The sequence below is a fragment of the Nuphar pumila genome, chromosome 2, assembly GCF_984573655.1.
Source record: "Nuphar pumila chromosome 2, dmNupPumi1.hap1.1, whole genome shotgun sequence".
Classification (NCBI taxonomy): domain Eukaryota; kingdom Viridiplantae; phylum Streptophyta; class Magnoliopsida; order Nymphaeales; family Nymphaeaceae; genus Nuphar; species Nuphar pumila.
In genome coordinates, this window is record NC_143250.1 from 24729180 (window position 1) to 24752727 (window position 23548).

General features: G+C 39.1%; 2 protein-coding genes across 4 annotated transcripts in view; one reads left to right on the plus strand and one right to left on the minus strand.

Annotated features, from left to right (window-relative positions):
- Positions 1–560: 560 nt before the first annotated feature.
- Positions 561–2997, plus strand: LOC149845051 (CBS domain-containing protein CBSX5-like). The gene is made up of 2 exons (XM_089997432.1): positions 561–1013; positions 1768–2997. The coding sequence occupies exons 1-2, from the start codon at positions 661–663 to the stop codon at positions 2699–2701; spliced, it is 1287 nt and encodes a 428-aa protein (XP_089853558.1). The 5' UTR covers positions 561–660; the 3' UTR covers positions 2702–2997.
- Positions 2998–14568: 11571 nt separating this feature from the next.
- LOC149845052 (uncharacterized) overlaps positions 14569–23548 on the minus strand; it is a 36123-nt gene continuing 27143 nt past the window's right edge. For all 3 annotated transcript variants that reach the window (XM_089997434.1, XM_089997435.1, XM_089997433.1), the window contains 2 exons: positions 15878–17949; positions 14569–15290 (listed from right to left, as the gene is read on the minus strand). In XM_089997434.1, the coding sequence (XP_089853560.1) occupies positions 14976–15290; positions 15878–17932 (2370 nt within the window). In that variant the 5' untranslated portion in view covers positions 17933–17949 and the 3' untranslated portion in view covers positions 14569–14975. The remainder of the gene's footprint in view (positions 15291–15877; positions 17950–23548) is intronic.

The window sequence follows — 23548 nt, forward strand, 5'->3', positions numbered from 1 at the left end:
GATTTGGTAAATTTTAGGCTATTGACTTGTCAAGGTCCAAACTATATCAACATCAGAGAAAAAACGTGATGCAAGGGCTAATTCCTGCTAACCCAAACATGCCAATCGCATCTGAAGTGCAATTTTTTTAAAAAGTAATAATCATTTTAAAGAGTTAAATGAAGCGAATTGACAGAAGAAGTAACTTAAAGCGGTCATATGGGCAATTCATTGAAAAGAAAGGTGCATATTCAAAATCTCTTAAAATTTAAGTGGTTAAATGAAATTCTGCCATAAGTTAGGTGCCTATACTTGAATTCTCAAAGAAAAAACTCAAAAACCTCTCACATTTGAACGAGCATACCGCACACGTTAGGAAGTGGCAGCCTCGAAGATATATAGAGAAACGAGGGTGAAACGTTAAAGATCGAGGATGAGGGAGGCAAAGGCCAAAGGGTGTGTGTCTTCTCCTGGCGGGCTGTACAGCAAACGGGATGCCAGGGTTACATCCGGTTGATCGGTCTATAAATATACCTCTCCCCCACAGCTTTTGCTCCGATAAAAAATCTCCCTTTCACCGTTCTGAGTCCTCTCTCTCTCTCTCTCTCTCTCTCTCTCTCTCTCTCTCTCTCTTTTGTGTGTGTGTTCGGCCATCTGTCTTGTGTGTGTGCCTGTTAGTGCATGGCAGTTTGCTTGAGGAGCAATGAGTTATGGGAACTGTGCCTGGGGAAGCCGGCATTGAGGTGGGTTCCTGCGACGGCCACCGTCGGCGATGCGCTAGCCGCTCTCAGGAAGTGCAGTGAGGGCTTCGTGACCGTCTGGTCCTGCAACCATTCGCTCTCCAAGGGTTCCCCCTCCCCCGCCGGCGACTGCAGGTGCCTCGCCAAGCTCTGCATGGTGGACATCATCTGCTTCCTCTCCCGCGACGACAACCTCGCCAGGCCTGCCTCCGCACTCCGCACTCCCCTATCCGCCCTCCTCTCTTCCTACAACCAACCAACAACCCCCATCCTCCATGTCCATCCTGACCTAAGGTCCGTATCATTGCATCGCTTCACGGTTCCGAGAGAAAGAGGGAGAGAGAGCTTTGATGAATTTGTTATCTTTTTCTTTCTTTCTTTTTGAAGATATTTTTTGTTTCTTTTCTTTTCCCTTCTTTGGGATCTCGAAAAGGATTTGAACTATCCAAATTTGGGGGTTCCGGGGTCAGTGGTGAGATTGTCTTTTCGAGAGTGGACTTATTCCGACTTCGCTTCATATTGAAATTGGGACTCGTAATTTTTGGCTTTTGTAGTCCGGGAAGAAGGTACTGTCATCCCCTTTTATAAACAAAAGAGAGAAGAAAAGCAAAGGATTATGGTTTGTGTTTTCGTCTTTTAATAGAATCTTTCGGCGAAGGATTAAAGAACGAGGGCTTTTCTGCTGCCATGTTTCCTTGGTTTTTTCAGTTCTCGTTTGGCTTTCGTTTCAGGGGAACAAGAAGAAACGAGATATTCTTCCCCATTTTTTTTTCTTTTCTTTATCCCAATCTTTTCACTCCTGATGTTCTCATATGCTACCAAGCATTGGTCTCGTTTGGCCCCCTTGTGATTTCCTCCTGCTCACCAATTTTTAGGTTGTTTGTTGATTTATTGTAGCTTTTTTGGATCCGTTCAAAAGAAGCTTCTAGTCCTTCTTTATGGTCTTTTCTTGAGCACGATTTTGACTTTGTTTATTAGGAGTTTTTATTCATTCGAAATTGTAGCAGAAAAACTCATTCGATTTTTCCCCTTTTGTTGGTTGGTTCAGCTTGTTGGAGGCATTGGATCTCATGGTAGAGGGAGGGCAGAATCTGGTGATAGAAAGAAAGCGTGGCATCGGCTTCTCAAAGAAGCATCTCCAGAAGGTCCCCTCCGCCAACTCTGCCACCGCCACCCTGTGGCCACCTACCACCCACGAAGGAAAGGAGTTCTGCTGGGTTACCCAAGAGGACGTGGTCCGCTTCCTCCTGAGCTCCATCGGCCTCTTCTCGCCCCTTCCTGCCGCGCCCATCGACGAGCTTGGCCTCATCTCCACCACCGACCTCCTCTGCGTCCGCTATGACGAGTCGGCGGCCACGGCCCGCGACCTGATCCTGTCCGCTCTGGGGCGCCAGGTATCGGTGGCCGTGGTCTCCGGCGACCCTGAGCCGCGCCTCATCGGCGAGATCTCACCGGAGACGCTGGTCTGCTGCGATGAGTCGGTGGCGCTGGCGGTGGCGACGCTCTCGGCCGGCGACCTGATGGCCTACATCGACTGCGGCGGGCCGCCGGGGCCCCTGGTCGCCGCCGTGAGGGCGAGGATGAGGGAGAAGACGAAGCGCCGGAGCGTGGACGAGGACGGGTCGTCGTCAGACGAGGAGTCCTTCGGATCTTCAGGCTCGGACTTGGGGTCGCCGACGGGCCCGCTGAAGCTGCAGGGGGAGGCGTCCTTCTCCTTCTCCTCGGGGTGCGAGACAGGCAGAAGTAGGGCTCGCGGTGTGTCGGCGAGGAAGGCCCGGCGGGCAGAGGCGATCGTGTGCAGGCCGTGGAGCTCGCTCGTGGCCGTGATGATCCAGGCCCTCGCCCACCGCGTTGGCTACGTCTGGGTCACCGACGACCACCATCGCCTCCTCGGCATCGTCACCTTCGCCCACATCCTCCGCGCCTTCCGCGACTCCCTGCTCCTCCTCCTCCCCACCTCACCGACCGTCTTCGACTCATGATCCGAATCGGATCCGGAAAAAACAAGCCCCTTCCCTTCCTCTCAATTCCAGCCACCCAATTTTCTTTTCTGATTTCCTTTTTTGTTTTTGTTTTTTTTTCGCATGTTTCTTTTCCTCCCTTTTCTTTTATTTTTTTGTTCACCCTTGCTTTGTTGATATGAGAGAACACCAACTGCCCCTGCCTTTGGCTTTGCCTTTGCCTTACGGGGTGTGTGTGTGTTGTTACATGTTGCAGAATGTTAAGGACACAACGTTGATAATATATATTAGTTTTGAAGTTGTTCTTGCAAAAAGAAGCGACCTATGTTTTGTTGACCAGGTGGAAAACCCAAACGTCGAGGCCCACGGCCACCATGTCTTTTTATTTCTTTTCTTCGACAGAGAAAGCTGGGATTAGGCAGGCAGACCCCTACCAGTTCCACAACTATACCTTTGGGGTTGGAACTTGCAACATCCACCAACTGCTCCTGCCAGACAAGCGGAGCCCCCCGTGTCGAAATGTGTTGCCAGTAACAAAAAGAAGAAGATTGGAGGCGCATCTTTTTCTCTTGTTTGCTGATCTGCAAACAACATAAAAACGTACTTAAAAAGCCTGTGTTTTTCTAAAGTATAAAAAGTTTAAACAAAAGTTTCTATATGAAAAATAATCATAAAGTCGACGAAGTTCATTTTCATGTACGAGTAAATTTCTGTTTTTGGAAGTGAACTTTATAGTTCTTACGAATCGCGAGGAAGCATGGAGTCTCATGATTCATGCAGGTGCTTTCAAACAAAATGATTCCTCTCTAAGCAACTCGAGATACAAGCATTTCGGAGAGAGTCTCATGGAGACTCCTATGGAGAATGGGGGATAAGTCGGCAGGGGTGGAGGGATGGCCACCGCCACACAGGGGAAAGCAAGACGGTCATGGGATGGTTGAGAAAATAGAGGGAGCTACCAGGGGATGCTCGTGGTCGCCAGAGGTAGCGCTCAGCAGGGCCCGGCGTTGCAAGTTCTTCAGGCCAGCGAGACCAACCAACGGCTAAGGGTCAAAATCCCGGTTGGAAGATATTCACAACTTTTCGAATCCATGAGCCTCACACTGCTCGCAGGCTTCCTCATTTCGGCAAGCAGAGAAGAGCAGCTCCTACACATATCTAGGAAGGGTGCGTGGAGAGTGGCGAGTCGCACTCTTGTAACGAACCCCTGGAAGCCTGGCATGCCGATGAAGTTGGAAGTTCAAACAACAGTTCCCCTTTGGATTTGATTGCAGGAGCTATGGTCGACAGATGTTTTCGAGAGCATCGCAAAATCCCTAGGTGCGAAATATGTGGAATGACTATTATACGCAAACGAAAGAGCGTCTGCAGATGCGATGCGATGTTCCTCTTGATTTTTGACTGGGCGCCCTCGTGGACATTGAAATCGAATACGGACGTCTCATTCAACAAGTAATGTATGAGAATAGTATCCCATATTGTGGATATTGCACGGCCATCATGCATACATCGGACCGTTGTCGCAAGCTGCCAATGACGACGTAGGAGGGTCCCAAACCAGTTGAAGAGTGGTGGCACCAAGTGGAGGTGACCCAGAAATCGTACCAACGAGGTAGAGAGGGGTAGAGGAATAAGCACACTAATCGTTTTGGCCTTCCATCAGAGGGCAGGGAAACAGATTCGACCAAGATGGAGGAGGAATGGCAACCACCTAGCTTGATCCCTCAGCAAAGCAGCGACGTAACCAGGGGAGACAGATTCAAGGGCCGATCACCACGTTGAGAGGGCGCAAGAGTTGTTATGGTACCTTGGGTGTCACGATGGGACCGCTAGAAAAGCTATCGGCCGGCAAGCTGAAAACACCATGACCGAACAACGAGTTGATCATGTCCAGGTAGTGGCTAACTCAGTTAGCAGACAGGAGGAACAACATATCCTGGTGATGAATGACACAGGATGATGCAACAAGGGGAGCGTCCTAAAAACACACCGTAACGATCTGAACAAGGAAGCCTCTAGGCGCACAACAGGCAACAGGAGGTAGGGAGTGCAGGCTCAAGGCCTGCCAGATGGCAGGTCCCAATCCATTTCCACTGTTGATTCACAACAGCAGAACCAAGGGATGGTACCAGAGGTAACACGTGTAACGTTTCAAAAAAAATCAACTTTTTAAAACTTTTCTCAAAACCCAAAATTTTGAAAAAAAACTAAAATTTTTACTCGATTAAAACTAAACATGACTTTCAAAAGTATTGCATCAACCAGTTTATCTATGGCTACATTTCAAATATTTTAAATATTGAATGGCCCGCCTAAGCACGAGCACAAACATATATTAGCCTTTCAATATCAAGTATAGTACAAAATCATCTGTAAACACAACTCGATTGAGTTTATTACATTATCGAAAATCATATAGTAAATATATTTAAAGGTCAAGACATTTGTGAAGTTACGTAATAAGATTGAGATTTGAAATAAAATTACAATTTGCATACGAGAAAAGAATCAATATTCACGATATCATCTTATTCCAAAATATTTATTAAATCTTTAACCAAAATCCATGACTAATTTGTTAAACAAAAAAAAGTAAGAGTTTAATGTCTTTATAAGAAACCAAAGTTCGGATTCTACAAAGGATCAAAAGGGGTAAGGGTGTCCCTCGAGAGCTTAACAACCCATCATTTGCTTCAGTTCTCAAGGATGATATATGTAATTTGTTTGGGCGTTAATACAATACACTCGTAGGGAACTCAAAACCAAACTTGAAAAATACCAATCAAGTTTGTATTGGTATAATCATAGTGTGATTCTCATCATTTACAAATAAAGAGTCAAAGGAATTCACATTCAAAACATTCATTATAAAACCTGTGATTTTTCTTTAGCATTTAAAGTGAATAAATGCTGAATTTTTGTACATCTATGACTAGAGTGAAAATTTTTTATTTTATTGATTTTCTTTATTTTCTTGAATTTCTTGATTTTAACTAATTATGAAATTCAGTCTCAAGTTGTAACACATGCGATAAGTAATAGGCTAATTAGACTTAGGAATTTATTTGGTAGTAAATTGGGAACTAAACCCAACCCCCTCCTAGATGGTAGAGTACATATGGAAAGGTTTAATATAGTTCTTAATTTGTTTAAAGTCAAACTACTAGATTAGTTTCCTATTTTTCTTAAGGGTCCTAATTAACTATTGGTCCATTAGTTTTTTTAATCATGTGAGAATCCTAATTAGACTAAGAAATTAACAATTAAGGAAAATAAAAATTAGAGAAAACTTTCTTGTAGGATTAGGAAACCCGTACAAGAAATTATAAAATGAAGAGGTTGTTAGCCCTTACCATTTCACGCCTCTCTCTCTCTCTCTCTCTCTCTCTCTCTCTCTCTCTCTCTCTCTCTCTCTCTCTCTCTCTCTCTCTCTCTTCTTCCTCCTTATCCCACGCCCCTCCCTTGGAGGTTAGGGGGCTGGTGTGGTGCTATGTGAACCAACTATTTGAATCTCGATAATTTTGCTTGAATGATTGTCTATTATTCTTAAATACTTATTTTATGAACGATCCATTTATTTGATAAATGATATAAATTGATTTATTAAAGAGTGATGATGCGTTTCAATACTTGTAACCCACTTAAAGTTCAAACCAAACTGAATTAAATGTTTTTTGTTGTGCATTAAAAAAAATCATGTATTTTTAAGTTAAAATTTTTAGGCGTGACAACTTTGGTGTCAAAGCAGGGATACAATTTTTGGTTCATGGCCCATTCAACAACCAAGCATCGTTCTGTAAGTATGTTTCAATTTAAATTGCTTGATTTTGCTATACTTGTTGAGATATTGTTTGAAAATTTTGTTGTATACAATTGTTAACTTAGAAACAATTAGTAGGTATGTCACTCAATGAGTTCTTCTAGATCGAATTGTAGATAACGCGTTGAACAAGTGAGTGACAGGAATAGAGGGGCGTCGTAATGGATGCCCTCAATAACCTAGTCCAAACTATGAATAACCATATTCAAAACCAGAATGCCTATTCCATAGGTGAAAACCATAACCCTGGTGTGGTGACTTACGAAAAGTTCTTGAAACTTGACCCTTCAACCTATTTGGAGAAAGTTGACCCTAAAGTTGCTAAGAATTGGCTTGAGGAAATCAAGCGAGTGTTTCGAGTGCTGCCAGTGCCTAAGGATAGGTAGACAGACTTTGGCACATACTGGCTTAAGGGTGATACCAAGAAGTGGTGGGATATGATGCAAGATGCTATATTCGTTGAGGAATACTACATTCCTTGGGGAGTTTTTTGGAAGGTATTTTTGGAAATGCATTTTCCATGGCATGTCTGAGATATGAAGCAACAAGAGTTCTTGAAATTATCTCAAGGAAGCATGAGTCTGGTGGATTATACCACTAAATTTAGGAGTCACGAGCATTATTGTCCGCACTTGTTCACCAATGATAAGGCTAGGGTGTTAAAGTATATTCGGGAACTTAAAGATAGATTGAGGTATCAAGTGATGATCAGCCGAATAACGAACTTTAACGATACAATCGAAGCAGCTACTACTCTGAATGAAGAGTGAGAAAGATGCAAGGGGTATCAGTCCAAGGAGTCAGCTAGTAATGGTGGGACTCGTGAGCAACAGGTTTTGGGTTGCAATATACAACAATCACCATTCAAGAAGCAGAAATCCTAACAAGTCCACCAATCCCGCCAGCAGCAGAGGCAGCCACAACAACTGAACATCCAATGAATTTGTCAATGGTGTAACCAAGATCATCCCTTAGGTGTTTGCCCTCTTTATATTGGTGTTTGTTATATATGTGGGCAATAGGGGCATGTTGCTTGGTTTTACTATTACTATTGTCGACCATCCTGCTCGAGTTATATTTGATTATAAATGGGAACAACCGAAGAATGATTGGAGACATTAGGAGTGTCCTCGGTATAGTGATATCATGGTATTGAGAAGTATTCATAGAACCTGAGTATAGTATGAGAGAGAAATACCCAAGTTTGTTTGAATAGTTCTCGTATCGAATTTCAAGGATGAAATTCTTTTAAGGGGGAAGGATGTAACACATGCAAATTTTCTTAATTATTTAATTAATAAAAATGAATTTTATGTCTCAATTGTGGGTTGAATTTAATTTGAATTTCTAGTTGAAATAGAATTTAAATATGAATTTCAAGTTAATTTGGACCTTAATTTGATTTTTATTTTATTTTATTTGAGATTTAATTTCAATTTGAGTTGAATTTTATTTGAGATTTAATTTCATTTTAAGTTGAATCTCATTTGGGATTTAATTCTATTTTTAATTTAGAATATAATTGAATTTGGAATTAAATATAAATATAAATTTGAATTTGGTATTAATTTGAATTTGGTATTAATTTGAATTTAACGTGAATTTGAATTTAGTATTAATTTGAATTTGGATTTGAAATCTAATGTGAATTTGAATTTATAATTGAATTTGATTTAGAAGCTAATTTGGATTTGGATTGGTTATGGATTTATCTTAAATAAAACTTGGATCTAAATTGGATTTGGATTTAAATTAAGAAATCAATTAAATCAATATGGAATTTAATCCAAGAGGGTGGGACGCCGACCCCATCCTATTCAACGACTCTCTACTTTCTAAATTCTAATGGCCTAAAAATTCTACCTTAAAGTTAGCGTTGGAAATTGAGAAGGGTTTGGAAGGTTTAAAGAGTTGAAAGATATTATAAAAGGGCCAAGGAGGGGCTCACGCGCACCTATTGGATTTTCTAATTTTTTTTCAAGTTTCCTTCTCTCCTCTCTTCCTTTCCTTCTCTTTTGTTTTCTTCCTCTCCATTGGTGTTGAGGTGCTCGAACTCCATTAGAGGGAGCTCAGCCAAGGAGTACAACCACTTTGAAGGAGGTAACCGGTTCGAGTCCATGCTAGATAGTTTGATATTTGTAAAGTTTCAACTCCGATGATTTTCTATGATTTTTTGAGGTAGGGGGTTCTATCCGACTCAAAGGATGAATATGATTGAACCCATAGATCGATCATTACATACGTGAAGGCCAATGTTGGTTCAGACCTATTGAGCACTAGATCGGTTTCAAAACCAGTATTCAATTTCATGGACTGATCTAAGTATGGATAAGTCATGAGCATTGATCAAGGTGAAACTGATCGACTACGCTATATATATATATATATATATATATATATATATATATATATATATATATATATATATATATATATGATTGATCGATCTTTTTAAGAAAAAAAAGAGAACATTTTTTATAAAGACCAAAAATGGGTGTTTTTGAAAACCAATTTTGAAAATCGTTGGAGTGACCGATCCATTTGTGGATCAATCATGACTTTGAGACCTGATTAAGGTCCAGACAAACAAACCTCTGATCAATGTGTGTTGTTTATATATATATATATATATATATATATATATATATATATATATATATATATATATATATATATATATATATATATATATATATATATATATATATGTAAGGTTATGAGCATAAGAGTCGAGTAAATCGGTCATGGTCAGTTTCATGAAACAGTCTTGCATACTGACCAAGAACTGATCCACTTGTGGATCAGTTTTGAACCAACTTGGGAACAAACCTGATCAGTTCTTTAGTGGGATGGGTCGGTTCGGTTCCTAGAAAAAAATAAACGTAATAAGATATGTGTAGTTTGATTACTCCAAAAACATTTTCGAGGAAAAACATTGTTTTTATTCTTTTTGCTTTACTTGCTTTACTTTCTTACCTGCATGAATAGGTGAGACTGTTATGATTTTTCTTTTTATATGGATGCTAAGAAAAGTGAAAATATGTAAGGATGTATGCAATCAACCATGGCTAAGATGTGAAGTTAATAAGAAAGGTATTTCAAAAAAAATGTTTTAAGAAAAATGTTTTAAGATAACCAATGTATTTTGCAAATCTTGATTTCTTATGCAAATGTGATTCATCTTTGTTATGTATTGAGATGTGGGACTGATATAAAAAAAGAGATATAAATGATATATATTTATAATATACAAATATATGCAAACCGGCTGGGGTTTTCCCCAACGCCTGGTCGGCTACGCCTATGCCTTGCGGACCACATGGGTCTTGACCAACACGACACTCGAAGTTGTTGTGTTGGTCAGAGTATAGGCCCAGCTGCACCTGCCAAGGTGCAGCAGACTGGGGTCAGTCGGACCCTAGCCTGTCGGCTCACCCGAGTGGCCAACAAGGTGTGACATTGCTGGTTCACCGAACTGCAGCAAGTTGTAGGATTGCCCTCTGCTTGTTGCAGCTCAATGGTGGTCCCGACCCTAAGAAAAAATATACAATATATATTTTATATATCACTATCGATTTAGATCATAAATTATTTTGATTTCTATATAAAAAGAATATAATTTATATGTGTTAGTAGTTTCACACGATTTATGTTATTTTCGTCTATGTATGTAAGATCAGACCTTTGTCCAGTAAATCGTTCGTATCTTCCTCATTCGAAAGAGTTTTACAAACAGTTTGTTGAGTTGAAAAGCTGACAAAATTTTGCATATTTTATAGAAGTTTGAGTTATGTTTTCAGTTTGTGCACAGTAACTATAAGAACAACAGGGCAAATATGGGCCTAAACGGGTCTCGAACCAGTTATGGATAAGATAGTCAATGCATAGCATGAATGTCTGATATGAATCTATGATTTTAAGTGTCTATTTAGCATGCAAATGTGATATGTGATGTTGTGTATATACAAGAGATAAATTTCTAATGAGCATGACATCAAAAAATATTACTATTGTATGATTATGATTGAATGCACATTACTATCAAATTTTATATGTTGTGCATTATATTGTTTCATGCGATTATTTTTAGATGCATATAATTAATCATGATCAATGCCTATTGGTGTACACTTTAGCAATGTATTTTTGAATAGATATTTTTAATAAAAGTATTTATGAAAGTTGGTCACCAAATTTTAAAAATCCAACTCTCACAAGTAGTGAGAACCGAGATCGAACTCGAGGAATGGGTTGATAAAACTTTATATTCTACTCAATTCAAATTATTTATTGCCTTAAAAAGAAAAAATTAAAACTAATTACAATGTTCAACAATGAAATATTAAACATATTGTATCAACTATAATTAAATTTTGCATGGACCTAGTTTCAAATTTCATGGGTTTAACTAAATTTACCAATTTGTTTTTGAAAAAAAAATGATATGACAAAAAATGCTATATCTAAGGATTTTGACCATGGAAATCCTTCAAATTTTTACAAAATGTCTATAATATCATACACTACTGGCCCAAATCAAGATTTTTAGAAAAATCATAGCCCAACCTATGTATTTTGAAAATTTACGGGTTTAGTTTCTAAGAAACCGATTTTTGGAAAAAACGTGTTTTCAAAAGAGGTTTTCTCGCAGAAAACCATTCTATTTTCATATTTTAATAGCCCTAAGCCAAACCCACGTATGTGAGGGTTGGTTTAGGGTCCATGCTTATGAAAAAATAGTGGAATTCATGCTACAAATCATGTTTCGCAAGTAAAGTATAGATCCTCTTACCTTTTGGCAAAAAATTTGCTCCTACGCAAACCAATGGGCTTTTTCTCACAATCAGGCCATTCCACACGATCCACGAACCCGGGAACAGCCTCCTAACACCAGCTTGAATGATGTGGAAGCCTTCTTAATGGTGAAAACCCTATGGAAGGGGCATAGGGAATGAAGAGAGAAGAGAGAGGGACTTGAGAGGGGGTGAGAGAGAGAAAACTTGCGAGAAAAAAATAAAAGGCAAAATGGGGGGGGGGGGGTGAGCCCCTCTTCCATATTTATAAGGTTAGGACTTTGGGTCAAGGGCTGGAATCAATCCTAGCCCTTGATCCAATCTTAACTTTGTTTCTAAATTTCATTGCCTTATACTTACCTTTTTTAAAGTATTTTTCTTATTCACTTTGTTTTCTAGAATAATATATGGTATGTATGTTATATACATTACTTAGTATATATATTATATAATGTAGTTTAAATTCTAAGGAAGGGGGTAGGTCAACCCCCATGGTTGGCCTCCCTTTCCAAAATCCGAAATTGGCAAGTTGATTGCCATGTCATTTCCTTCTTTTCTTTTCTTTTTATATTTTTTTCTATTATAGTGTATGGTATAAATGTATATATAATATATACTATACACATCATATAGGGACTTCCATAGGGTTAGTCGACCCCCCCCCCCCTATGGGAGCCAAACATTTCTATTTGCAAAATTTAGCAACTTGCTCGCTTGGCAAGCAAGTTGACTAATTCAACTCTATATTTATTTTTTCTTTGCTTACCTTTTTCCTTCTTCCTTATCATATTTTTTTTCTTTTGACTTGGTCCAACCCCCCTTCTAGAGAGATCTAGGGTTGTCACCACCCTTATGGGCTCTTTCTCTTTGAAAATAAATTTTTTTGACTTTTTTTCTCTTTAGTTTAGGTTTTTGGTAAGTTTTATTTTAACCCCATTTTAAAGTATATTTTAGTTTTTATTATTTTAAAACTTTAATTTAGGATGCCACATAGAATGGGATGGCCCACCTATGGACTTCTATAAGATTATATAATCTAATTAATTTTTTAGATTTCATTCCACCAAATGAAATTCTAATTTAATTTAAATTAAATTCAAATAGAACCTTTCATAAATGCAAATGCAAATTCCCATGAAATGTAAATACATGGAATCTAAATTAAGTCTACCCTAATTAAGTTTTAGTAATACATTTCCAAAATCTTAAGTATTTAAATTACTTATTTTAATTAATTCCCCTAAGGGTCAATTCAATTTTTTTTCAAAAACTATTTAGGAAAATATATTTCAAAATTCTAGAAAACCCTAGGCATGTAGGGGTTATTTTTCTCCATATTTAAAATTTTCAACTAAACCCTCTAGTGTATTTCTAGCTAAAATTTGGAATTATAATTTATCAATAATAACTCAAACACAAAAAATTCAAGAAAAAAACTCAAAATTTTTTGGGTATTACAATAACAAACTCAAATCAACTTGAATTTATTGAAAAAAAATTTGTAATTGATTTATACATGGCCTTATGGATGGAAATGCTCCAACTAGACTAAGCACTAGGGGGCAGCCTGAGCACAAGCGTGAGCATATATTAGCCCACTAAAACTAAGTTTGTGAATGAGACAACCGAGGATAAGAATCTTTTATATTAAAAAAAAAACATAAATACATCCCAAGGATCCAGTGCACATCACAGATTCAGAACCCGTGTTTCACCATCAAACCAACTATTCATTTCAAACCATTATTGAAATGAAATAGTTCAAACTTCAAATAAAAACTTGATAAACTTCAAATTAAGTTGACATGTTCCCACATGGTTTAGAAAAAGAAACGCCTCACAATCCATAGATCTATCCTCTCCAGCACTAGTCTTGCCATCATGCCACTCAACTATATCTGAGTTTCACTACCTAAAAAATATAAAATAATGGGTGACAACTATAGTTCTCGTATGAAATTATTACACAATCCAATAGTATAGCATAAAGCATAAATCAAAGAAACATCAACTTTAGAAAAATATTAAGGTATGTAAGACAATTTAAACATGCTTGCAATCATATAAAATGCATGAACGGATGCATAATGTGTGACATAACTTTTATCTTTCTTATTGACATTTATCTTTGAATGCATGAACATGCTACATGTAATTAATTTAAATTTCTTCATTACCCTTCTGTGGTATTGTTCATAGACAAAAACTAAAGTATAATGCAATACCAGAGGTATTTTCACTCACATAAAATTTATATTTTGTTAACCTGGTATGCACATGTTCCTCAAGCTATCAACAGGAATCACTACCTTCAACGGCCACTGTTAGAGAATTACCACCCTAGATGGTCACTGTCAGAGAATCACCACCCTAGACGACACTGCTTGGTATACCAATAACGCTTAACAGATGAAGTCCAACCACACCATTCTCATGTCTGAATGGTGGAAAGAGGTCCTCTACTACCATGGTTGAGGACACGAGCCTCAATATAGTGCTTTTGGGGAAAAAACATTATGGGTTTTAGTACCACCATGTCCCCCATGATAGTCATCCAAGGATCTCACCTTCTTAAAGGGCAACCAAGGAGAAAAATTAGCACATTGTTTGGGTATCTTTTACATCTTTAATTTGTATGCATTCTTTCTGCATAAAACGGTTTTAGATCCACCATATTAATAGCATGCACTCATGCTACATGAGCTTCATATCCATCTCAAACACACATATCATCTCATGCAATATTCGATTGGACAATCTCTCTGCTCAGACACAATAATATATTCATCATGTGCCAATGTGTACAAACATGTCATTCATCATATGCATCGTGACAGAATTTAAACTTTGCATTCAATATAATTTTTCACAAAATATTACACTAGCATACAACCTCAATAGGCCCATATGTTACTCAACAACATGCCACAAAGTCCATCTGGTTCAAGTATGGAACCATCACATGTTCGTTTAGTTCACTTCTGGAACCATCTCATGCATTCAAACACAATCCCCTAATTCGGGACTAATAGCACAAAATTTACCTGTCATTATAAATTTTGTCAAAAATCATACAAAATGATATAGGCTCTGGGAGTTTAACAGAAGGTTCTTACATGCGTATAGGCAAAAGCCTAGACCTTAACTGATTACAGATCAGGAATTAAAATTCTTGTAACACAGGTTATTTTCTGTTCATTGAACAATCTTATCTAATTCTGCCCTTTTAAGCAGCCTCGCCCACTGCATACAAAGATTGAAAAATAATGAAAGTCTAAAGATCAAAACCATTAACTTCAATAGCAAATCCCTGGTATACCTGCCCACAGTAGTATTTCTTGAACATTCAAATATTTTCACTTTACATTGTTATGTGACTTAATAAGTACATTAGCACGTACAAAGAATAGAATAGCCTGCTCGCGCCAATAGATCCAATATGGACCCTCTGAACAAACATAAAACTGGAAACAAACACGATGAGGATCAGAACTTCAATTCCCAATCATCTTATAGTCCATAAGAAGCACCTGTTCTGCATTCCAGAGCAACAATGTACAAATCTCTTGCAAGATCGCTGGCTATGGCACAGCAGCTCTAGCTCCGATATTGCATTTGGATAGTAAATCCTACTTTAGCCTTCTGAATTGGAATGAGATAATATCAACTATACATATTATCACTATACCCTACCAATTGGCGAAATTGGTGGATCAAGCATAAAATTTGCCTGAATATCCACCCTCTTTGATGTTTTCCTTCTTCCATCCTCTGTGACCATTCCAATCAAACATTCCTCAAGAAGAGCCTTCAATGAATTACCATTCAACCTCTGCTGGAAATTCTCTTTCCCTGCAGGTATAGAGATCTCAGAGCTATGTAAGACAGCAACGCATATTGCAAAGGCCTGCAGTGATGATAGTTGTGCATGAAAATTGACAGAATATAATCCTTTGTCAACAATTGCTATAGTCAATGCAGGCATCTCCTTCTGCCCCTATGGAAAGGAAGAAAAATTATCAGTCATCCACAGCACAAGGCTCTTAAGAAACCAAAAGTGGAAGATGCCATGCAAGCCAGTTTGTAAAGAGTTACCACTGAAAAGTGAGAATGAAAAAGAAACATAAAAAAATCACCAAAGTATTTTCTTTTTCTGTCAGCACCAAAGTAGAATTACAGTATCAAAACTTATAGGGGCTGCATTAACTGCATCTCTAGTTTTTAAAAATACATACTCTGTGCCAAACCAGAAACAACAGCAAATTCTCACTAGTGTATTCCGGCCCAGTACAACAACTTGCAATCATAAATAATGTCAAGAACTTATTGAACAGAAAGGGATGACTACAATCCAAAAAAAAACGGCTAGCTCTCAAATCAGAACAATCAGATATCAAACCTAGGAGATACTAGGAATAAAGAGAAGACATATTTTAACTTTTTATCATCCTTAAACAGCTAAAGATCCAATGTACAAGAGAATTTCCAGCGAACCATCAACCTACAAAATGCAAGAGTTAAAAAAGTTTTTTATGAAGATGAACACAAATGATGATAAGCTTCTCCATTAACATCCAAATTTACCTGAACAAAAAGTTCCAGAAGCTGATGACTCCTCTCAAAGGAAAACCCCACGTGATTATGAGCTCTGTGATTATCAAAAATGATAACTGGGCAAGCCATGTCCCATCCACCACAATCACAGCCTCCACCGGATCTCCATCTATCCAATAATGGTGATGGTCCAGTTGCTTCACTAATTGGTAACCCATGGATTCCACTAGGGGTAATAACAGTCACATGTGCAGCATTTTCTGCATCAAGGATAATGTCACTATTCCGGTTGGTTGCAGAGGAGCTGGACAAGTTTTGATTTCTGTCACAGCACATACTGTCATCTTCAATTTTACCTTTTAAGCTTTCACTTTTTCCCAAAGGCACCTCAACGATCATTGCTGCAATCTGAAGATGTGGTTGAGAATCCAGAGACATCCATGAACGAGAAACGGTAGCACCATTACCATCATCAAGTGTCTCAGAACGATTAACAAAGGGGCAACCACACTTCAGAGGCTCTAATCTACCATGTGTCTCATGTCCCTCAGAAGGAGATCTCATCACCATACTTTCAACAACAGTTCTTTCAGGGGTTTCATGAGATTGTTGATAACACTGCCTGCTTGGAGAATGGTTTTCCCCCTCAGGGATAGAAAAACTTTTCCTTGGGCAAGTAGAATCAAAGAGAACAAACTCTGTGATGGCATAGGGATCTAGAGATTCATGATTTCTCATCCTGGAGCACAAATTACAGGAAACCTTCATTTGACCAACAACAGAAGTCTCCCTATATCCATCTTTTCTCCCCCAGTTGTCATTCTTCTTTTTACCACTAGCAGAATGAAACGTGTATAACCAGTTAAAGGCATTGTCTGTTCTCTGAGTTCTGGCTGCAAAGTTATTTTCAGGGTCCTTCAAACTGAACTCAAAAAATGGAGCGCCATGCTTATATGCCATTTTAAGGCAACCATGTAATTGAGCAGGTGAGGAAGCTAATACTGGACCACAATCTAATGAAAGAACATGTATTTCTGACTCATTCGAGAACTTGTGGTCTGTTTTAGAGAACTTTAACAAGGATTTCTTAAGCAAGCTGTTCTTAGTGATGCTTGCAGGATACAATCTTCTGATATGGCCGAGTTTTGTTGAAGGTAATGAACCATGTGAAGATTTGGAATTCATGATGGGATCCAACATCCTTCTAAATGGGCTGACCTGAGTTTTTGGGCATTCTTTTGACTCATAGACATCGAGATTAGAAAGCAGATTGGACACTGTGCACTTTTCTGAAGAAGATTTGGATGAAGGGAAAATATTGGCATTATCAAATAGAGCATGCATCTCAGTTTTCAAAGTAGAATTTTCATCTCTGTTCAAAATTACCTCTTTCTGCAAGCTTCTCCCTGCAGCCTCAGCAACTGTTTCACCATGCCAGTGCTCTGTCACATTATGCCAATGCTCTGTCTCATCAGGATGAAAACAGATTTCCAAGAAGCTCTCTGGTGAACTAGGTTCATCCACAAGCGAACCTAGATCATTATCGCAAGCCTGGAATGAATTGGCAAGACGATCATGGAAGCCTTGCAAACCTTCATTCTTCTTCTTGGGGTTCATCCTGCTTATACTTGTTGCTTTTAAGTAGATGCTGGAAGAATTTGAGGGAACCCTTTTCTGTAGAGCAGATGGTTTAGTCTCATCTTGATAAGATATAGATAGTGTGTTAGTAGTCTGAGAACTGAACTCTGGCCACATCAGTAGTCTGCTTCCAGGAATTCCCCGGTTCTTTGTTTTTCTTACAGCCTCCGAGCTTTGGTATATAGAACCTCTCTTCAGCTCTCCTCCGTAGCTTGTTCCAACACTCTCAGAAGGTACATTTTGAAGTGAGATACGTGGGCTACTGAAGCATAACTCTGTAAAGTAAGGGTCGTCATTTTTGAAATGGTAGCTTCTGCTTGAAAGCTTTGCTTTTCTCCTCTCTTCGGCACTGAAAACATCATGATAATGACAAGAAGGCTTCATGGAGTTTAGAGTACATCCCGCTCTACTGTTGGTGTCACATTCCATAGCTACATGAGGGCCCATAGATTCTCTATTGCAGCCTGGAGAAAATGGGCAAAGTTAAGATCTCTTAGAATATTGTTTCTGATAGAAGCAATAGATTGTATCCTACAAGGCAGAACATGATGCAGCAAACTTGAGCAACACAGACTTGAACCCCAGTAACCTGGCTGCAAGGTTCCTGAGTAGCATAAATGCTCTTTTCATTGAATAAAACATAAACGGGAAAGACAGACCACAAATCTTAAAGATTGTAACCAAATACCATTAGAACTCATTAAGTTGTTATGAGGGCAGTATAGTTTTGCAACATTGGCATGATGTATTATTCCATGAGTTGAAGGGTATTTTTGTAACATCAGTTATATTACTAAGATAAAGGACATGCCCTAGGTGTGTGGGTATCAATCCAAGATCTCCCCATCTCTTTCTTCTTCTCTATTCTCTCTGTTCTTAGGGCATGTTTGGAAGCAAGAAAAACTATAATAGGAAAAGAAAAAATTTCCTATGAGAAGTTTTGATATGATAATTTAATGAAAATTTTTCACTCGTTTGGGTAGCATGAGAAAAATAAAATGAAAAATCTTTAAAAAATGAGAGAGAGGAGGAGGGGGGGTGGTGGAGCTTCTCCGGCATGGTTTTTTGAGAGGTGAGTGATGGTGGGTGTGGTGGTGGTGGTGAGATGGATGGTAGTGGTGAGAAATCATTGTGGGATGGTGGTGGTGAAGCTTCTTTAGTGTCGTTTTCCGAGAGGTAGGTGATGGTGGTTGGTGACGGATGGTGAGGAAGGCGGTTTTTCAGGAGGTGGGCGATGGTGGTGGTGAAAAATTATTGGTGGTGGTGATGGTGGTGGTGGTGGTGGAGCTTATCCGCACCATTTTTTCGGGAGGTGGGTGATAGTGGGTGGTAAATGATAGTGGTGAGATGGATGGTGGTGATAGATAGTGGAAAATCAATGCGAAGAGGGTGGTTTTCCAAGAGGTAGGTGATGGTGGTGAGATGGATGGTGGTGGGTGGTGGGTGGTGGTGGTGGTGAGACGTGAGATGGGTGGTGGGGAGTGACCTCACCATTTTCTTTTGGTAGAAAACATTCCTTCACCTCCCCTGTGGAGGAATATTTCCTATCAAAAAGTGTACTTTTTAGAAAAACTCTCTCAGAGAGGAATTTTCTCTTGTCTGGAAGGGTCAGAAAAACAGTACGAAATTTTCATTTTGTATCACTTTTCCTGCATCTTTCTCACTTCCAAACGTGCCCTTAACATGAACTGCAGAGCACAAATTCTGAGGCAAGTTTTGACATGGTATCAAAGCAGGGCAAGGATAAACCCTCACTGAATCAAGACTGTTGATATTCTTGGTTTGTCGATTTCCTTGTCTTCTTATTTCTCCTATTCTTCTATTCCTTTTATTCCCCTATTCCTCTTCTTTAAATCCCATTCTTGATATTATTCTCCCTATCGTCCTTCTTTCTCTTGCTTTGTTTTAAAAGGAAAAGTCCCTGCCCTCTCAGCATGATCTGATCTATAGACTATCCCAGTTAGTATGATCTGATAAAAGAAAAAGGAAAAGACACAAAAAAATGACACAGCAAAAAAAAATCAGATCTCGTGAATAGATCTGATTAGCTCATTGCCTGAGATCAGATCCAACCAAGTTGTTTTTCTGCTGTAGATCAGTATATATATAATCAGACAAAATAATGAGTTTGAGTTTGAAGAGAAATTCAGATATGAAAGAACGTAAAGAGAAAAGGGAAAATCGACACTCCAATATATATAGTTTTGAAGTGAGTATGAGTCTGATTTCATCTCCTCCTGTGTGTTGCCCTTCTTTTATTCTTCTTGTTCATGTTTTCCTTTGTGTTCTTATATTCCCTCATTGATTTGTCTTTTTGGACCTATCGTAGTTTCTTCAAACCCTATCAATTCATCATTTTTGAATCAATTGGTTATTGACAAACTCAATGAGTGAAACTTCATAACTTGAAAGAAACAGATTATTTCCTTTATTAGCAGTCGCGATTTGATAGGGCACCTTGATGGTTCCCAAACTATGTCACAGGTACGGGTACGAGGGTAAGACACAGCAACAACAACAACGCCTTCATCCCAAACAATTGGGGTCGGTGATATGAACCAAAAAGAAAATCATTTTGGGTCCTCCACATGAATCCTATTCCTCCAATTATTTCTATCCAATGGCATGTCCTCAGTGAGGTTCAAAGCATTCATATCCTTTCTTATCATCTCCATCCAAGTCTTCTTAGGCCTACCCCGACCTCTTTTAGCTAATATATTTTCCCATTTCTCCATCCTTCTAACCGGAGCATCATTAGGCTTTCGCCGAATATGCCCAAACCATCGTAAAGGATTCTCACTCATCTTATTTTCAATGGGTGCAACGCCTACTTACGTATTTCCTCGTTCCGAATCTTATCTTTTAGTGTCTTTCTACACATCCATCGAAGCATACGCATCTCAGTTACACTCATTTTTTGAAAATGATGTCTCTTGGCAGTTCAACATTCAGTACCATATAGTAAAGCGGGTCTAATTGTCGTCCTATAAAACTTCCCCTTCAACCGCAATGGCATTGTACGATCGCACAACACTCCAGTTGCACTTTTCCATTTCATCCACCCAACCTTAATCCTATGATTTACATCTCCATCAATTTCTCCATTCTTTTGAATGATAGATCCCAAATATTTGAAACAGTCATCCACCGCTATTTCTTGCTCACCAAGCTTCACTACACTCTCATCACTACTTCGTTGCTTACTAAACCGACATTCCATATATTTTGTCTTACTCTTACTCAACGTAAAACCTCTTGCTTCCAAAGTCTGTCTCCATAATTCTAACTTAGCATTAGCCCCAGCTTTAGACTCATCAATCAAAACAATATCATCAGCAAACAACATACACCACGGCACATTTTCTTGAATTGATCGCGTAAGTTCATCTATCACTATAGCAAAAAGGAAAGGGCTTAATGCAGATCCTTGATGTTGTTAAAATATAGCTTGCGTATGGATCTGGATCCAGATCCATACACATGGTATGTTAATATAACACATGTTGTATTTTTCTCATTAATGGCATCCTTGTAATATCTCTGATATTACAAGGATAGTTGTATAACTGTTGATTTATTTATATATTGATTAGGGCTTGGAGGTCGTGTATTCTTTTGCCGCCCCAGCCATTGTGCTCTCTCTCTCTCTCTCTCTCTCTCTCTCTCTCTCTCTCTCTGTGTGTGTGTCCTGTAGATGCTATACCATATCTCAAAACTGTCATGGTATCAGAGCACACGTGAGGAAACTCTGAAATAGGAGATCGTGAACAGCGTGCGTGAAGAAGATCTGGAATAGCAGATCGTGAACAGCGTGCGTGAAGAAGATCTGGAATAGCAGATCGTGAACAGCGTGGGTGAAGAAATTCTGAAATAGCAGATCGTGAACAGCACCCATCTCTCGATCGTGAACAGCAGCAATCAGCAGATCGAGAACAGCGTGAACAGCGTGTTCATCCCAAATCTCATCAGCACCCATGTCCCGATCGTGAACAGCAGCAATCAGCAGATCGAGAACAGTGTGTTCAGCGTGAACAGCGTGTTCATCAGATCGAGAACAGCGTGTTCAGCGTGAACAGCGTGTTCATCCCAAATCTCAAAGAAATGAAATCTCCCCTTCTGAAAGTTGGTACCTTTATTTTCCTTTCAGCGTGAACAGCGTGTTCATCGACTGTGTTCATCCCAAGTTCCCTCTTTTTTGTTACTCTATCGTCTGTGCTGGTTCCAATTTTTTTTTTCTCTTGCCTAAACATCACCAACTGTTGTTTCCTTTCCTCTTTGCTGTTTTAGTGTTCTTTGTGCAGCACTTTTGGTCGTACAGGTATATGCCCTATTACAGTTTTTACTGATTGATTAAGTGATCTCAAATCTGTTTATTTCTTTTCATTCATCGTGTTTTGCTTATTCATTATTCCACTGATATGGATTATTCTTCATCTTCGTCATCCGGTCCCTCTGCCAATTTCTTGAGTCAGCTCGTTACAGAAAAACTTACTCATTCTAATTTTTTGACCTGGAAAAGGCAAATCCTTTCTTTTATACGGAGTCAGGATCTCGATGAACATTTAGATGGTTTAGTTCCTATACCACCACGGCTTATTTTGCAGGAAACCAAGGATGAGAAGGGTGACACAATTACCATTTCCATTAAGAATCTAGAGTATACAGCTTGGAGGAAGCGGGATCAGTCTTTGGTTGCTTATATTACGTCAACACTCTCTCAAGAAGTGTTGGTTACTCTTTCAGATGATTGCACTGCGGCAGATCTGTGGAGTAAGTTGTCTCAGACATACTCTCAGATATCAGAAGCCTGAGTTATGTACTTAAAACATGAATTTCAAAGTTTGAAGAAAGGCTCCATGACAGTCATGGAATACATAGGCCGCTTGAAGAGTATCACTGATCAATTGGCTGTTGTTGGAAGTGCTATTGCAGATAAAGATAAAGTTCAACAACTTCTCAATGGATTGGGTCCTGATTTTGACATGTTTACCACAGCTTTATCATGCCTCCCTCACTTGCCTACTTTTGACGACCTCCAAGCGAAACTTCTTCAGCATGAGATGATTATGAAGCAAAGGGCAGAAGGAAATGAATCAGCTCGTCCTCATTCAGTTTTGGCCATGGACACTTCTGTAGGTTTTGGACGAGGGAATGGAGGGCATCAAGGAGGCAGAGGCCGCGGACGTTTCGGGCAGGGAGAACGTGGTATCTTGCCTACACCTAATATTTTAGGGGTTTTTAATATAGGGAATCAGAGGAGAGTGCCCACTTGTTTCTTATGTAACAAAAGAGGACATGTGAAAGCTGATTGTTGGTTCAATCCACAGAATAGAGGAAAAATAAACAAAATTGAGAATAAATCAGCTATTGCTCTGGACACAAAAGTGTCATCCACAGATGTGCAACAACTTTTGTTATCAGCATTGTCACAGATGTCGATCAAGCAAAATGAACAAGGCGAATGGTATGTTGATTCAGGTGCCGCCACACATGTTACGGGTAATGCGGGTAAGTTATCTCACTTATTGCCTTACTTTGAAAAAGGTAGTATAGTTACGGGAGATGGAACTTATCACTCCATTAGTCATACTGGCAATGCACATATCCCTATGTCAAAGTCCTCACTTCACTTGTCCAATGTCCTTCTTGCTCCTAATATTAAAAAGAACATTGTTTCTGTAGCTAAACTTGTTGACGATATGAATTCTTCCGTCGAATTTACTCCCTCTTCTGTTTATGTTAAGGATCTACGAACGAAGGAGACGTTCGCTAAGGGGGAGCGACAAGGAAACATGTACGTCTTCAAGGAGATTCCTTCAGTGTCTTCGTCTTCAGTCCCAGTCCTCCAGTTGCACTCGTCCAAGCATTCTTCAGTGTCTTCGCCTTCAGAGTCTTTGTTTTTTCCTTCATTGAAAGTTTTTAATTCATCTTATTGTAATAAGCCAGATATTTGGCATAGTCGTTTGGGACATTGTAGTCGAGGTTTCGTTGAAAATCTTGTATCTGATGGTCTCCTTCCAGAGTCTAGTTTATGTTCATTTTCTGATGATAATAATAAATGTT